Source organism: Pistacia vera, unplaced genomic scaffold (assembly GCF_008641045.1).
Source record: "Pistacia vera cultivar Batoury unplaced genomic scaffold, PisVer_v2 Contig298, whole genome shotgun sequence".
Taxonomy (NCBI): Eukaryota; Viridiplantae; Streptophyta; class Magnoliopsida; order Sapindales; family Anacardiaceae; genus Pistacia; species Pistacia vera.
In genome coordinates, this window is record NW_022196110.1 from 1,061,153 (window position 1) to 1,080,206 (window position 19,054).

At 34.5% G+C, this 19,054-nt stretch overlaps 1 protein-coding gene and 1 pseudogene across 1 annotated transcript; both read right to left on the reverse strand.

The window, feature by feature from the left end:
- Nucleotides 1-4,247: 4,247 nt before the first annotated feature.
- LOC116135328 lies at nt 4,248-9,184 on the reverse strand (annotated as a pseudogene).
- A 3,309-nt stretch (nt 9,185-12,493) lies between these two features.
- LOC116135331 (putative disease resistance protein RGA3) lies at nt 12,494-19,054 on the reverse strand. The gene is made up of 6 exons (XM_031421029.1): nt 16,205-19,054; nt 15,895-15,949; nt 15,726-15,791; nt 15,270-15,319; nt 12,661-12,705; nt 12,494-12,547 (listed from the first exon to the last, which is right to left on the reverse strand). Exons 1-6 carry the CDS (start codon nt 19,052-19,054, stop codon nt 12,494-12,496), a joined length of 3,120 nt encoding a protein of 1,039 aa, XP_031276889.1.

Consider the following 19,054-nt stretch of genomic DNA (forward strand, 5'->3'; position numbering starts at 1 on the left):
TACTAATCGCTTAAGCGATCTGCTCCTATACACTAGACTTTTAGCAGATCGCTCAACCGATCTGATGCCACATACCTGATTGCTTAAGCGATCTATCTGCTGCATTACCAGACGTACCAGATCGCTTAAGCGATCCATCATACCCTAAACACATTTTCAGTCATCTCCACCTACAATCGATCCATCATACCCAGAACACATACCCAGAACAAATTTTCAACATATTTCACTCGTTTCAACTTCCATTACATCAAACATAGCCCAACAACCTAAACAACTAAATCAAAATTATAACCCAAACCCAATCCATGCTAAATCAAAATCATATCCCAGATCTTTGTAAATCGAAATATGAAATCAAAAGGGAGATACACATACCTGGACGAAATGTCAGGAGGAGGAGGAGGAGGAGGATCTGTGTTGGAGAAGATGTTAATGGCAGAGGAATGCGTTAACGTGGCGGGAGGAAGAAGAAGAAGGTGTTTGGGTTTATTTGCAAGAATTTTGACTCTTTGGGGACATATTATAATTTTTAAAAGATTACACAATTATTCATTAATCCTAATTAACCCCTAATCATATTTTATTAAGCTTAATAAAAAGTAAGGCTATTTAGTTATCATTTACAAACTACATAGCCTTTTAATTAAATTTTAACTCCAAATGTCTTTTTAATAAACTGCCCCCAATAAGATGGTGATGGTGGCAGCAACAGGTACACATGCAGTGAAGACAGTTTTTACAATGCAGTGGTGAATAAAATTACCAAATGCAACCACAAGACTTTTCCAAGACTAAAATGCACCAAAAAAATTTTAAAAATTATAAAAATAAAATAAAGGGGATGGGGGTGGGGGTGGGGATGAGAGAAGAAAAGCTAGAGATGGATAATATGATAGTCATAAGTTAAAACTAAGTGACTCCATGCCAGGGAGTTTATACTTGTTAACCATGCTCACCCTACTAATTATCACTCACCAAAACCTTTCAAACTCAGTTTAGATGCAGAACTAGTTTAGGGTGGGCATTTAAAAAAAAATATTAATATATAGAATTTCTGGATTTTGGCCCACACTAACATAAATATTAATGGATAAAAATATTAATGTGCAATTAGTTTTTATTTGGCCAATCCTAAAATAAATTTATGGATCCGCTCCTGCTCAAACCTTACCCCTGTCAACCCCACTAAATTGTCGAAAATCAAGCGATTAGGGTTTGCACAATTGCCTCTCCCAAGTCAAATTACAATCAATCATAATACCAAAATCCAACCTTCCATTACCAAAAGACTCATCGATATCTCCTCTTTAAAAGTCTCAATAACCTAAATCGAGTTTACTCTCTATTTATCATCGGAATATAAATTTGAATAACACGGTGATATTTTAAATTAAAAGTCCGTGAGTGGAAAAATATCATTAAACGATTGTTTGGTTGGAAAAAAGTCATTAACTTATAAATAAATAAACAAATCATCAACCGTTGATGGATACAGCTGGAGAAAAGTCCCTTTCAAATATCATTTCTTTGGTCGTCACTGAAGGTCAAATCCACTGTGGATCTGGCCAGAAAAGGCCAGATTGGCAAATTACCGACCAGTTCCGATCGTTTGTAGGTCGTTGTGACAAATTCTGACTACCATCAACAGTGGTTACCGAAATCTAGCAACTATGGGTGGGTAGGGGTATTTTTGTTAACTTTTAAACTTTTTTTCTAGGGATATTTAATGAAATTAATAAACTTAAGGGGTCTAAAAGTAATTAAAAAAATATAATAGTATTTCCTAAATAATTAAACAAACAAATATTTTAGGAATAGGATTGGGAATAGGGTATGAAATAATAAACCAAATGCACCTAATATCGTTGGCAAAACGGATGGTGTTGATTAAAATATGCGGAACTCGTTGAGTAAATGGTTTTGCCTTTTGGTTAGGTACATACATACATTATTGAAATAATTTATTGGGTTGGCTCGAAATCCTTTTCCATTTATCAGGAGAGAAACTCGTTTCGTTTGTGTGCACGAACTGGTTTAAATTCGTCAACTAGACAATACTGATCCACATTTTAATGAGTTTTAAATTCTAATAAAATGTTGTAGGTAGTAATTAATTAAAGGCTGTTACTTTTGAAACTTTGATAAATCATAAACATTAAAATGCAACTCAATTCGATTCTGCCATATCTTATCTAGTTTTGTAAGAGATGTCATGTGATTTGGAACCACGGAAGAGCATGTAATTTGAGTTTAGGGGTTCAAATGAAAATAAATAAATATATGCACCAAATAATAGCTTTATATCAGTATAATATTTCTAAAGTTTTTTTTTTTTTTTTTTTAATGATCTCTAAAGGCTAATTCATTTTTAATATATTGTTGTTGAATAAGTTAGTTTTTTTTTTTTTTCAATTCACTTTCATGATAATTAATATAGTAATCCAATATGAAAAAGATAATATTTTTGTTTTCGGTAATCGGAGTGTTTATGTCAACTTGCGTGTACCTCAATTAATCATTTGGAACTCTGAAGTTAACGACTAAATAACCTTTAAGTGGTCACCTCTATTAACAATAGAATGGAATCGAATTCAAATTCTCTTGAGTAATACATTTAAAAGTCTTAATTGACCGTCTGACCACCTTTGGTTAAAAAAAAAAAAAGACAATATTTTTCAAGTAAAGCTTATAAGATCTATCCTCACCCAACCTTATTTAACCCCATGGTCTCACTAATGGGTTACGATCGTAGAAATTTTTGACGTGGGTCAAAAAAAAATTTTGAAAAATAAAGTTCAACATTTTTTTTTTGGATAAATATGATGTTTAAGTTGTTTTGGGGCAAGGGGTAGTGATGGATAGGACTCAACATTGACCATTTCATTTCTTTTTTATGAACTTGGAATGTTGTAAAAAGTCTACGATCTTCCCATGTTTTTTGAGAAGTTAAAAAGGTATAAGAATGATATCATTTGATTTAACAAGTACATATCCATTTTATAGTGATTTTTGGTTTGTTCCATATGATTCTTTTAGTAGAATTAATGAAAAAAGTAAAGCTTTTTATAAAAAAAATTAAAAAAAGTTTAATGTAATATTTTATATTTTAATTAAAATAGTTTATCTTGAATTTTATAACGTTTTTTGAGATATAATCAAATAATATAAAAAGGAAAAATTATAAAAGTATTTATTTTAAATATATATTTTTTTTTTTCAAAAGATTAGTTCAATGTAACAAAGTTCAGGTTTATTTAAGTTTTTGATAATTTTTAACCAAGTAATTTTGATAATTTCCATCCTTTTCAATTTACTAGTAGAATTATGAATTTTTATTGACCTAAATTTCATTTAATTTTTCGATAACTATAAATATAAAGTTTTGGAATTAAAATATAGAGGATGAAGAATAAATCTTTTTTTTAATTTTTTTACAGTTATATTCTCACCTAAAAATCTAAAATATAAGATGAGGCTAAAGAGAAAAATAGTGGGGCTAAAACTCATTTCCCTTTCTTATAATTCAGTTCTTGGCCCAATTTTTCAACATCATCCTATTCCTAGTGGGACATGTATAATTATATAAATGTTATATATTAAAGTGGATAATATAATAAACTACAAATTTTTCATGTATAGAATAATTTGTATGATTAATTTATCTATGTAATATTATTCATAATATAACTATTGAATAGTATTATATATTTATGTGTTGTAGAAATAAAAGTAATTAATTAAGCTATATTATAAATGTAATTGTACTCCTAATTACTTGAAATCTATATAACGAATTGTTTCTATAATCCAATAAGATCATGTTTTAGAACATAAAAATATGTCGTAGTGCTTAATATATAAAAATATATCCACAATTTTTCTCTGTATTATTTCTCCTAGAGAAAAAAAAAATTGATTTCTCTCCATCTGCCTTCTTCCACCAAGGTGTGTGATGTATCAACAAGATGAACAAACTTCTAATGATCTCTGCACTAATTGTAAAGATGTCAAGAATTATGGAGAATTCTTCTCTTAGTTTTAATATATAGAAAAAAGGACCTTTTCTAAGATCTTAACATATTTATTGTTCAAATGATAGCCTCTGAATGTGATTTTTTCAGAAGTTGATTTCACAATTCCTTGACATCTGAAACTCATATAAAATACCTATTTTTCTACTGCAATTTTACAAGTTAACCATAAATCAACTGCATATATGCAACAAGGAAAAGATCAACCAGCAAGAATCTTCACATAAACTTAGAAGAACTTTAAACTCCAATATGTGGGACTATTAAATTTATCACAACGTTTTTTACACATCAAAACCGATAAATTAAAAGTATGCAGGATAAAACAAAGTTTATACCTTCAGGCTTCAGTGTCCAGAAGACGACAGTCTCATACATGAAAGAACCACAAAAATGTAGCTACTTTAGTGTATGTTTACAACTGTGTCTGTTAGTAATGTTGAAAGAACGCGATGCTATTCATCGTCATCGTCATCGTCACCATGCTCTTGCCCACGTGTGGCATTCCCATTGCCACCAGAGGCAAGTTCTGCTTCGATGGACTTGGAAGGTATCCTCTCATAAACTCTGGACCCAGAAGGGAGAAGCTTATAGTGCCTGAAAGTAAGAATCTGGCTAAGCTTCTCATAATCCCACCTCTGCTGAATATAGACTATAACTGCAAGAAAAACTGCAGTCACAGGTATGGCGATATCCCCAAACTTGGAGTAAAAATCCAAACTGGGATTCACAAACTCATTTTTCTCAGCAAAGTAAGGATTCGGAATAGGAGATCGTATGTAATCATATACATGAGGGAGAAGCCTGACCACTGTGATTCCAATGAAATATAGTTTCCTTAGTGGCTTACAGTCTATCTGCCACAAAAGATTACCAATAACTTGAGGGAGCAAGAAAAAATCTTGAACAAGACCCACATACTCCTCCAGTTCAGTTTCCCACTCTGGGCGTGTGTGGGAACTACCTCTTGAATATCTAAAATTCTCAGTTGTCTCACTAGTTTTCACAGAATGAATAATCAGAATAAGTATATACCCAATCACATGTATAGTCGAGGTAGTAAGTAGTACCGGCTTATCACTAGGGACACGGTGAGGTTCAAGAGGGGCCCGTGAAAGTAATCTGATACGAGATCTCCACACCTTTTGAATAAGCCTTAGAGTTAGTAGAAATGATGCCATTACAAGGATCTTTACTGTGTAATCAATCACTTGGAACCACTGACTCTTCTCAAGGTTGTAAGACTCCATTTCATTGGAAGATTCAGGAGCCGGTTTCTTAAAGAGAGCTTCTGCTCCCGTGATCAGAGGAAGACTATAGCCAAGAGCTTGGACACCTAGCATGACAAGGGACATGAATGGAACAGAATCCAAATTATGCTTGATGTAAAACAACTGACTAAAAATGCAAGCGATTGCAAATGAGAGTGTCAAAATCCGGAGAATTCCCTCAACCCCCCTGTGAGAGAGAATGTCTTCCCTCTGCTTCCTGTATATAATAGGAAGAGTTTGTAGCTTAATTGTGCTAAAATGGAGGGGATCATCATCATTCCTTTGGCTGGCAATGGTAATGGTAGCAGTTGGATTGACCAACCACCGAGATGTAGTAGGTGGGTATGACACCACCACTTCAATTAAACAATCCAACCCAGATTCAAGATCCATACTCTCAAATAGGATGTTCCAGGAGGCTCGGACATCCCTGCAACCAGCGAGATACATCTTCCCAACATGTGGATCATAAAGACCCTCCAAAAAGATCGCAGAGAAATTGCTATAAGATATTCCAATAATTGAGAGTTGAGCTGATACATTCAAAAGGAGCTGCTTTTCAGTATATTCTGCTTTCGTGTGGTAAGGAGTCTCCTCGTCCTTGGTAAAATTACTCAAAGACCAGTAGCGCCCAAACAAGGGGCCAAGTGAGAGAATCTCCATCTGGATTTCAATTCTCTGGCGATGAGTTTTGGGAAGTGGATCTGGAACTGCAGAAATGTGGAGAGTCAGATCTTCTGAAAGAAGAGAAAGACTAGATAAAAACGCCTCTGAGTCTTCCAATTTGGGGAAGTGAAGCAAGGATTTCTTGATGACTGTTCGAAAACTGAAAGGCTCATTCTTTTCGAGGACAATAGCAGCTGCATCTATTTTTGAGTAACTATAATGTGGAGTGGCAGTTCTGAAATAATTCCACAACTCTGTCGGCCCAACAAGCTTTTCAAAAGATAAAGGGAAATATGATGTGCTACTATTACTGCTGGAAAAACTGCCAACAATTATGCTTCGTTGCCTAATGGAAAATGACATAGGAATGTACAAACAGATTCGAGTATCACAGCCAGTCCCTTCTGCATCAACTAGCCCAAGGCAACCAACCATGCAGAGTTGCCCACTCGAAGACTTCCAAAGTCCCTCAGCAGGGTCCAAGTTGCTTACCCCATATCTCACGCAGCATTATGCCTATTTCCAATGGAGAGACAGCTCGAAATACTGCAGCAACCTTTGCCGAGCTGGCGTTGCCCTTTCCATGTGTTGTTGACACCTAAGGTTCTGAATTAAAATTGTGACATCTTTAAAGCTTCCATCTGTTGCTTGAATTGCTTTGTCTGAACCAAATGGACCCAGCTTACTACAAAAACTGTCAGTGCCATTGCATTTCCAGTTTGGCACGACAGTGAGAGCTCCTGCACTACCAAAGGCTCCTCCAGTAGTAACCTGCTCTAAAACTTCACAAAACCTACCACTCCCTTTATAGATATCAATGCCGCCTTTCAAGAAGCTATCTTGGTAGGATACGGGTCACATGCCTTTGAAACAATCTTCTCAGCACCAAACTCGTAGTGTGCTGACCTGCCAAATTGGGACAAAATGTAACTTTGTCAAAGTACTTCTGATTTGACTTTGGTTTAAACTGCTCATCTCCCCTCGTATTGCCCTATTTGTAACGTGAAGTCATAGGGGAATTAAGCACAACAGAATTTGATCACTTGCAAAAGTGGTGGCTGGTAATAATTGATCAGAGCCCTTCATCCATTCCCATGGATTGTTCGAATCAGACTCCCTAACGTAACATTGCAGTCCCCAACAAACATAACATCCTTTCACCACCATTTTTCTTAGTTTCAGTATATATCCCTTGAAATGACATTGAATTTGAGTATGATAGGCCATATCTGAAATTGAGGGCCTCCCCCTTCATAAGTTTTCTCAGAAAATGAATCATCTAGTGTTATACCAATAGCATGTCCCCACTTACACTAACATATTTCTTCGAACGATGCTTAAGATCAACGTCTGTAACCCAAAAGAAACCAGTTTCAAAGGGTTTCAGACAACTTCTTCGGATGTCCCTATCATCAAATGGCATGATTGGGCATCACCCACCTCTGCTCCCCAATCACCACTCTCTACATTGAGATCATCTTTGATACTATAAAACCTACTATCATCAAGCTTCAACTCACTAGCAGAAGATAAAACAAAACCACATTTTCTCTCACTTCATCAATCCTATCATAGTTGTAGGTCACACTTTCAGTTTTATACTCAGTGACCACATCTTGGAAGTATTCACCTTGAACCCAAAACAAATGATCCATACACAATACAAACAAAAATAACCAACAATCACCTCTTCAATTCCAAAATCTCTGTACTCAAATCACTCTTTCAAAATCTCTCACCTACCCACTACTAAAAGCCACAAAACTCCTACACCCAATTATTCAAATACATTATAGAAGAAAATCAAAGTCGCAGTTTTGACACTCACCCACAAAACTTTACCCTGCAATTCAATCATCATGATATCATAATGAAACAAAGCTTGCAGTTTGGCGGGTAACAATTCAATACTAACCTGAAACTGGTTTGCCCTTTGTATTTTGTTGCAAAGAATCAGTAAAATTTAAATGCCCACATTTGAAAGTTTGGATCTTGCGATGTTGCAGTAGAGTAGAGTTCGTTGAGTGAAGTTGACGAAAGTTTGGATCTTTAGCTAAGAGAGAGAGTTGAGTGAAGTTGAAGTCTCTGATCAAAACTAGTTATTGTTAAATATTTTGTCACTATTTCTTTTTTTACTGGTTTCATCTCTTGATATTTTATCCCACTCGTTCCCTAGGCGCGTGTATGTAATCACGCGTACGAAAAATATATATTATTTTTATTTAAAGAAAAATGATGTCTTAATAAATGAATTTTTATTAAAAATTATCTCATTTACTAAATTTATTCCAACAATTGGTCCAATTTCCAAGTAATTTTGGTAATTTTGATATATTAGATTTGATCCAATGTTCTGAAATTCAATGTGATTGAATATATATTGATGAATATGGATATTATTAATTAGTTTAGCTTGTGAAAATTAAAACCATAAAGACTGATAGAATTGAGTTTTGTTTACTCCATGGTTGAAAGCAATTGAATTTAGTTTACGAATTATGAATTTTATGTAATATTTGAGGGTTTTTTTTCCACCCGTGAGAGATCAACTAATCTTTTGCCACACCCAAAGCTTTGCGAAAGTATTATATATCCCCCTAACGTTAAAACGGTGGTTTAAAAAGTCAACGAACGTCAACTAAAGCAAGATTATTTTGGTCATTTTCCTTGTCTCTCAACCCTGAGTCACAAGATGATATTTGAAGATTAGAAACCCTTTTGTTTGCCGATTTGCGATGATGGATGATTGTGGTTGAATCGTATGTGTCGATGGTCGGATTCATGGATATTAGGTGGTGGCGAGATTCATGGATGTTAGGTGGTTATTTCAGCTGTTGGTATGGTCAGGGGCGGATCCAAAGTGTATTAAGGGTGGGCCATGGCCCACCCTCAATTTTTAAAAAATAAAAATTAAATACATTTTTTCATTTAGTTTGACTTTGGCCCACCCTTAATTTTTATTGTCAAATATTAAAAAATTGTGGCCCACTCTCAATTTTAGAACTAAAAATTTTTGTTTGGCCCACCCTAATAAAGATTTCTGGATCCGCCCCTGGGTATGGTTGAATGTTATGTGTGCATGTTCTGGCGGGATTCAAGGATGTGCTCCGGCAATGCAACCTGAGCAGTTTGTGTGCAGCTACTGCGTTGCGACGCAAGCCCCGGCGTGGGGCTGTCACTGCCGTCAGCAGCAGCTGCAAGGCCTAGTGGCATGGCAGCTAGGGTTTCCCTTTTTGAGTAAAAGATGAAGCCCAACCTGCAGGGGCCAAACTGTCAGTTTCCAAACCTGCCAAATGAATTTTATTGAAAAAACAATTTTTGTTCAAATGAATTTAAAAAAAAAAAAAATTGTAAATTGAATTTGTTAGAAAAAATTGTTAAAATGATTCTTTTGAAAATTAAGTTTGATAAAATGAATTTGCTTAAAAATTAAGGATATAATAATTATTTTATGTATTAAACGTAAAAAGAACGATAAAATGAATTTATTTACGGAAAACATTTGGTAAAAGGAATCTGTTCCGTTAAAAAATGGTAAATAATGTAAAGGTTAAAATGGACTTTTACATTAAAATTGGAAGTACTCCAAATTGGATGGTATTTAACTGACAGTAGGGGAATATTAATTCTTTTCCAAAACCTTTGGTGTCGTTCTATTAGCTGATCTTTCAGGCCGGTGAAAAAACACCTTAATATTAAAATTAAAAGAATATTATTATTATTTTTTTAGGGTCAGCGGTTGATGGACACGAAATATGAAGAGCGTGAGAAATGAGTAGCGGAAGACAATCTACCCAATTTTAGTTGTCCTAAGCCTATCATCTGGGGATATAAGAAAGAAGCAAGACAAAGACACACAAACTAAATTTTTATTATTTAATAATATTAATATTAATACTTGATCCAATTAACACGACGATGGTCCAGGCCTTCAAAATATTTTTCAAATAAAATTATATATCAAATTAAATATTGTATTCCCCATCTCAGAAAATCATCGTAACGTACAAAAAAATGTGACTGAAACTTCAATATAAATCGATTTCTCAAACAAAAACAGAGCACTCTGTATATGTTACAGTTCAATGAAAGAATATAGCAAATCAATATCATCAAACAAGAATGTGTATTTGCTACTTCATAATTAATTTTAGCATAAGAATAAAAAGTTTTACTTTCTTGTATACAAAGAAAAAGAACTGTTGTCCACAATTGTTAATGAAGGATGCACAATTTGTAAAACCAGGTGAGTATCGCCTAATGAATCATTGAGATATCTTATTTCTCTCTGCCATTCAAAACAGCTTTGAAAATTTAAACATCAGAGTGTTCTCGTCGAAGAAACTTGTGGCAGTAGTCCTAATCGAGCTTTGTTTGCAGGTAGAGGCCTCGATTGATCAGCTTTCAGTTTATCAGCAAAGCTTCCCAATGTAAATTAAACTCTGTATTGTGAATGGTGCATAATCTGCCAATAACTATAAATGTTCAAAATCATAATTAGCAATCTTGTTCAAAAATAAAGAAAGGTATAGTTGCACAATGTGACTAAGAAAAGTTTTCTTTTTGCCTTAAAAACAAATACAGAGAAAGAATCGGTGTAAATTACGCAAATATGAGGAAGCTCACCAAACAATCAAATGTTATACCACAAATGTGCGAGAGCTTGTTTGATCAACTGCAACTTCTTCTGTTTCACAAACATGAATGAACTTTCTGCCATTGTTGTGGCCTTAAGTAGTTCTAGTGCTTCACTAGTGACTGCAAGAGAACAATAAATTTTCAGTATTAACTATGGATTTGTCCTGCGTCAAAAAAAAGTTTAAGCAGTCACATAATGTTGTGATACGCTTCCAAATTCAACATCCACAATGTTGGATTGAAATCGTAAAAAGAAACTTACACTTAAATGGTGCAAAAATGATAGACATTTTTTTCTCTTTCTGCATAATATAAATTTTCTGTAGATGGATACTGATGCCTAGTTTAAATTAGATGAAAGAGAATCAAATTACTTAGAATGAGATGTTCTTTTTTCATATTCAAAGCAATGTATAAAAACATGATTTTGTGAAGCTCGTGTCATACTTCACCTTTGATATTGATTCTAAAAGAAAACCAAGGCAAGTTAAACTTGTTCCACTACATTAGAGGGAAGTGTAATTTCAGATTTTCAGTATTAACCATGGACTTGTCCTGCATGAAAAAAAGTTCAACCAGTCACACAATGTTGTGATGTGCTTCCAAATTCAACATCCACAATGTTGGATTGAAATCGGGAAAAGAAACTTACACTTCAGTGGTGCAAAAACCATAGACATTCTTTTCTCTTTCTGCATGATATAAATCTTCTGTAGATGGAATCTGATGCCTAGTTTAAATTAAGTGAAAGAGAATCAAATTACATAGAATGAGATATTCTCTTTTCAGATTAAAGGGAATGTATAAAAGCATGATTTTGTGAAGCTTGTGTCATACTTCACCTTTGAGACTGATACATCATGGCAGGTTAAACTTGCTCCACTACATCAACGGGAAGTGTAACTTCAGATTTTCAGTATTAACCATTGATTTTTCCTGCATGAAAAAAAGGTTAACCAGTCACACAATGTTGTGATGTGCTTCCAAATTCAACATCCACAATGTTGGATTGAAATTGGGAAAAGAAACTTACACGTCAGTGGTGCAAAAACCATAGACATTCTTTTCTCTTTCTGCATGATATAAATCTTCTGTAGATGGAATCTGATGCCTAGTTAAAATTAAGTGAAAGAGAATCAAATTACTTAGAATGAGATATTCTCTTTTCAGATTAAAGGGAATGCATAAAAGCATGATTTTGTGAAGCTCGTGTCATACTTCACCTTTGAGATTGATTCTAAAAGAAAATCATGGCATGTTAAACTTGCTCCACCACATCAACCAGAAGTGTAATTTCAGATTTTCTTAACCAGAAAAGGCTTTCCAAAATCCTAATAAGCGAAAAAGATAACCAGAAGGTCGAAAACAAACCTCAATAAGCCATAAAAGGATCTCATTGGAGAATTTACTCCACACAAAAGCTGCATAATTTATTCAGCAGGAGAGCAGTTATCAGTATATATATGTTAACATTTGATAATTTTAAATGTTTGATTTTTGAAAGATCTATAGCTTTAGCTAACATTCTAAAAGTCATACCTGCCATTGATTGTTTAATTTGATTGTGAAAGGGTAGCATGCAGCAGTATCCAATTCTATTTTTTCTTCTCTCACCTTCTACTCCCGTAGTTGGACATATTTCAATTTGGGGAAGAAGAATAACTGATGAACAAAAGAACTGTCAATCTTCCTAAAAATCTCATCCCCAATAAAATAGAGCCACAAAACATTAAACTTTCTTTCACGACCTAATACAAAATTAAGGGTGCTAGTTTATTAAACTGTCCAAAGACTTTTTTTTTTTTTTTGGGGGGGGGGGGGTGTGGGGAGGAGACCATACATGGAAAACCAAAGCAGAGCTCAAACAGGTCACATTGTAAGCATTTAGTCCATCTTCCCCAGGTCACATTGTAAGCATTTAATCAATCTTCCCCTCCCCTGCAACATTAAACATGATCAAGTACAGCATTTGAAATGAAGCATAAACGAACTATATTGAATATCAATTACCAGTCACCTGGTTTCTTGTTTCATTGCATAAATGGGAATACCAAATTAGCCTCAACCTGAAAACGTAATGGAAATTTCTTCTGAGGCTGTAAAAATAGAAAAACATATATTCAATGATTGACCACATTGAACTTCAATTTCAAAGTTGTAAGTAAACTTTGCAGCATAAGCATTTATACCCAGAAAACTTAAAATACGTAATATATCTCAAAAAAATAATTGAAACAGAGCCTATTTACTTATTACCTGTGGCTTGTGTAGTGATGGTTATTGCTCTCCTTGCACATTTCGACAATCAATGTAGAGATTAGCGATCTGAGAGATCTTGGGCCAGTCCTCCCCTGTTTCCTTCTCGTATCGTAAATAATGTGAAGGTTTAAATAGACTCCCACTCAAAATTCGAAGTACCCCAAAAATTAGCCAATGAAACCCTAGCTTGCAAGGCTAATTTATCAGTTTCCAAATTTAATTTAATAAATATTTTAAAAAATAAAATTTGGTAAATGAAGAAAAGGGTAAAATAGACTTTTTATCCTATAAATTGGATGGAACCCTGGTATATAACTGACGGTAAGGGAATATGTAGTACCTTTCCAAAACCTTGGGTGTGGCTATATTAGTTGATCTCTCAGGGATGAAAAATAAAAACCCTAATATTAAAATTAAAAGAATATTGGGTGCGTTTGGTTTAGTATTTTGGATAGGATTTTAGGGATAGTATTGGGTTATTGGATATGGGAGTATTACGAGGTAAATTTTAAAAATTTATAAAAAAGCCCTTAGGTTTACTAATTTAACTAAAGACCCTAACATGTAAAATGACAAAAACACTCCCACCATCTGCAGTGTCAGATTCCGGCCACCACCGCCGGAATCTGGCCGGAAAATTTCGTTACGGCACAGACTTGTCGGATCTGTGCCGTAACACGTCGTTATGGCCTTTTCCGGCTAGATCCATGGTGGATCTGGCCGGAAAAGGCCAGATCTACAGTTTGTTTTGGCCGTCGACGGCCGGAAAATGCCAAACGACGGCCATCTTTGGCCGTCGCTGACGGCCAGATCCGTGGTGGATCTGGCCGGAAAAGGCCACAGCGGTGAACTTCCGGCCATTTCTGGTCGGAAGTTTGGCCGTTGTACAGATTCCGGCTATCACCGACGGTGGTGGCCGGAATCTGACAAGTTGGGTTGATGGGGGTGTTTTTGTTAATTTTTAAAGTTTTTTTTCAGGGGGTATTTAGTGAAATTAATAACATTATGGGGTTAAAATGTAATTAAAAAAAATAGGGTAATATTTTGAGAATATTGTACCAAACGCTATTTGAAAAATAGGATCCAGAATAGGGATAAAAATATTACACCAAACGCAGCCATTATTATTATTTTTTTAGGCCCAGCGGTTGATGTACACGAAACATAAAGTGCGTGAAGACAATCTGCCCAATTTTTGTTGTCTTAAGCCTATGGTTTTGGGACAAAGACACAATCTAAAATTTTTATTTATTTAATTTAATTTAATGTTAATATTAATATTAATATTTGATCCAATTAACATGGCAATAGTACAGGCCTTAAAATATTTTTCAAATAAAATTATAGTTTATATCAAATTAAATTTTGCAATAGATAACATCTTTTCAACTATCATCAAACAAGAATGTGAATTTGCTACTTGATAATTCATTTTAGTTGTAGAATAAAAAGTTTTACTTTCTTGTATACAAAGAAATAGAACAATTGTTAATGAGAGATGCACAATTTGTCTAACCAGGTAAGTTTCGGCTGTTAATCATATGGAGACGTCTCATTTCTCTCTACCATTCAAAACAGCTTTGATCATCTAAGCATCGGAGTGTTTTCATTGAAGAAACTTGTGACAGTAATCCTGATCGAGCTTTTGTTTGCAGGCAGGGGCCTCGATTGATCAGCTTTCAGTGTATCAGAAAAGCTCCCAATGTAAATTAAACTCTGTATTGTGACCAATGCATAATCTGCCAATAAATATAAATGTTCAAAATCATAATTAGCAATCTTCTTTTTGCACAATGTGATTGAGAGAAGTTTTCTTTTTGCCCTCGAAACAAATACAAAGAAAGAATCGGTATAAATTATGCATATATGAGGAAGCTCACTAAACAATTTACCACACAAGTTTGTTTAATCAACTGCATCTTCCTTTGTTTCACCAACATGAATGAACTTTCTGCCATTCTTATTGCCCTAAATAGTTCTAGTGCTTTATTAGTGACTGCAAGAGAACAAAAGTTTAACCAATCACACAATGTTATGATGTGCTTCCAAATTCAACATCCACAATGTTGGATTGAAATCGGGAAAAGAAACTTACACTTCAGTGATGCAAAAATGATAGACATTCTTTTCTCTTTCTACATCATATAAATCTTCTCTAGATGGAATCAATTAGATGAAAAAGAATCAATTTACTTAGAATGAGATATTCTTTTTTATGTAAAAACATGATTTTGTGAAGTTCGTGTCATACTTCACCTTTAAGATTGATTCTAAAAGAAAATCACGGCATGTTAAACTTGCTAGCTCCACTACATCAAAGGAAAGTAGATTTTCTTAATCAGGAAAGGCTTTCCGAAATCCTAAATAAGTGAAAAAGCTAACCAAAAGGTCGAAAACAAACCTCAATAAGCCATAAAAATATCTCATTGGAGAATTTACTCCACACAAAAGCTGCATAATTTATTCAACAGCAAGAGACAACAGTTATTAGTATATATATGTAAACATTTGAGGATTTCAAAAGTTCGAAATTTGAAAGATCTATAGCTTTAACTAACATTCTAAAAGTCATGCCCGCCGTTGATTCTTTAATTTGATTGGGAAAGGGTAGCACGTAGCATCTATTCTTTCTTCTCTCATCCTTCTACTCCCGTAGAATTACTGATGAACATAAAAACTGTCGATCTTCCCAATAAAATAAAGATAAAACAGAGAGCCACAAAGCATTGAACTTTCTTTCTCCACCTAATACAAAATTAAGGGTGCTAGTTTGGGATGACTATTAAACTTTCCAAAGACTGCATCTCAAAAATAAATAATTTTTTAAAAAAAAAAAAAAAAAAAAAGGAGAGCTTACATGGAAAATCAAAGCAGAGCTCAAACAGGCCACATTGTAAGCATACAAAATCAATCTTCCCCTCCCCTGTAACGTTAATCATTATCAAGTATAGCATTTGAAATGAAGCATAAAAGAAATATATTGAACATCAATTACCAATCAGATGGTTTCTTGTTTCATTGCATACTTGGTAATACCAAATTAGCCTCAACCTGAAAACGTAATGGAAATTTCTTCTGAGGCTGTAAAAACATTAACACATATATTCAACAATTGACCACATTGAACTTCGATTTCGAAATTGTAAGTAAACTTTGTAGCAGAATTATTCATACCCAGAGAACTTAAAATACCAGAGAATAACGTTACATAACCAATAATTTGACCAAACAATGTTATCGTTTTCTTAGATTATAAATAAACTCTAATTAAAAAAACAGAGCCTAATTGCTTATTACCTGTGGCTTGTGTGGTGATCGTTATTGCTCTCTTTGCACATCTCGACAATCAATTTCGATATTAGGGATGCGAGAGATCTTGGGCCAGTCCTTTCCTGTTTCCTTGTTGTATCGTTCACTTAGAATAGGACTTTCACTAAACCTCAATATCTTGAGTGTTGTCCTCTGCAGAAGGCTGTCTGGCAGTGCCTTTAACTTGGGGCAGCGTACAATACTCAACCTAGCAAGATATGGCATGAATTCCTCTCCCTTGCAATGCCACTCTTCCCATTCTTTCATGTCCCAAAATCTGAATTCTTTCAACTTGGGAAAGTGAATAGACAATGAAGATGATGATGAGGTCTCACTGTCTATTCCCCAAAAATCATTATCCACTTTTTTCACACTGGACATTGCTGTTAAATCTAGTAATTCAAGCAATGGCAACTTTCCCAAATGATGCAAATGCTTACAGTTCGAGCAAACCGAAAAACTTAACACCTTCAGTTTGGTTAACGTCATCCAACTGGAGGGAAATGTGTTGCCTCTGTAGTACAATAGCGATAAATTCTCTAAATTTGGCGGTGGTTGTAAGATTTTAAGGATTAGTTCATCATCCTCGCCTAATCTTTCCCCTTCTTCACGTTCATCAAATTTTAATATCAACACTGAGAGTTTTTCCTTTTTCTTAAATACTTCTGTCAGTTCACCATCGCTCACATTTCTTAAATTTCCCAACCCTCTAACTGTAAGGCTCCCTTCAAGTTGATTCAAATGTTTCAATCCTTCAAGTGGACATGCTTTGTTATCATGATCACCTCCGCCACTTATAACGAATTCACTTAATCTTCGAAGACCGGTTAATTTCTCAATCCCTTTTGGCATGTAAAGTAGTGTAGAAGAAGAAGTTTCAATTTGCAAACGCCTCAAGTTTACTAGTTTTACCATCCCTCGAGGTAATTCTTTGATCACGCCACGCAAAAAACTAAAAGTGTGTAAATTATATAATTCACACAAAATTTCAGGTAATTTTATTGTATATTGCTTAAGTTGGTCATAAAATTTAAGGTGTCTCAAATGTATTAATTTTCCTATCTCTTTTGGAATCTCTTCAAAACTAAATTGAGCATTTACCTCTAATGCCCGTAAACATGTCAATTCATTAAATAACCCCGCTAAAACATCACTAGTCAAGGAATCAGTGCCAAAAATTTTATATGTAAGTAAGAGACTACGTAGCCATTTGAATCTACAAGTAGATATAGGAAATGAAGCCCCAACTCCATTAAGAGTTAAAAATAAATGACGAACTTTGTCATGAGAAGAGTTTCTAAATGGGTCCTCAGCACCATGAACTTCTACATAAAGACATTCATCATTACCTAAAAATTGTGCAAAGTTGTGCACTATATCATGCATCTTATAACTATAAGATTTATTCTCTTGTAAGAGAGATCTTGTCACTAAATACTCAGAATACACTTTACCAATTATCTCCTCTTTCTCAACATCTTTTTCTAACCCTAGATAACCTTGAGCTCTCCATAAGTCAATCAACTCATCTTTAAATAAACAATCATAATTTTTTGGAAAGATGGAACAATATATAAAACACCGTTTTGCCATTGGAGGTAAATCATTATAACTCAACATCAAAGGGGTTAAAAGACCTTTGTCAACATTTTCCAATTTCCACAATTCACTGTCTAAAACACGTTGCCATTGGTCTTTACATTTTTTAAGCCGCAAGAGATTCCCAACAGTTTTTGTAGCAAGAGGTAACCCCTTGCACTTCCCTACTATTTTCCTACCAATTTCTTCTAAATTTGCACACTCATCATGAGATCTTTTAGAAAAAGCTAACTTTCTAAACAATAACCAATTCTCCTCATAGGACAATTCCTCAACATTGATAATATCAAATGAATTCATCATATGTGCAACAGACTCTTTACGTGTGGTAATTAAAATTTTACTTCCATGGAGACCATTCTTTAAACAATTATAGAATGGTTCCCATTCCTTGTAATCTTCGGTCCATACGTCATCTAAAATAAGGAGAAATTTTTTATTCTTAATAGAGTTACAAATACATTCAAGAAGAGATTGTAATTCTACTACATTAGGAGTACAACCTTCCAGAGATTCAATAATCGCTTTGGCAATCCTAATATCATCAAAAGGGTTTGATACACACACCCATATTCTTTTATCAAAATTTGTCTCTACCTCCTTGTTATTGTAGGCAAATTGAGCAAGAGTTGTTTTTCCAATTCCCCCCATCCCCACGAGTGAGATGACATGGAGGCTTTGTTCACTACTCTTACGCAACAACTTGCTTACTAAATTATTCTTCTCCTTATCTCTACCACATATATCAGAGACATCAATAAATGAAGTAGTTTTCATTTGTTGATGATCAAATTTCTCGATAGCTAGAATCACATTAAGATGATAATCATTTTTCTCTTTGACTATAACATCTAGCTTTTTATTTGTATTTTTTATCTTAACTGCAATGTCACGGCGTAAAACAACTTCTTTGAAACCAAAGCAAGGAGAGGGAATGAAGCAACACACCTTCTTCTTAGGAGCAAGTGCATTATGATCATGACCTCTCTCAATTCGCAATTTCAAGATTGCAGTATTCCACTCATCCAACACATCTTCCACCTCATAGCATACGTCTTTGAGATGATCTAACCAAAGTCTCACAGCTGCTTCCTTCATTTGTTTTGTCTCTGCGTCAAATAGCACAGCTTCAATGGCTCGAAGATTGCGGGTAAGCTTGTCTACTTCTTCTTCAACATCCCCAACTAGGCTCACGTGTTTTCCGATGAAGCTAGACGTCTGCTGAGAAAGAATTGAACCCAGTTGCTCCAAGGCAAAAGAAACAATTGCTTCAGCCAT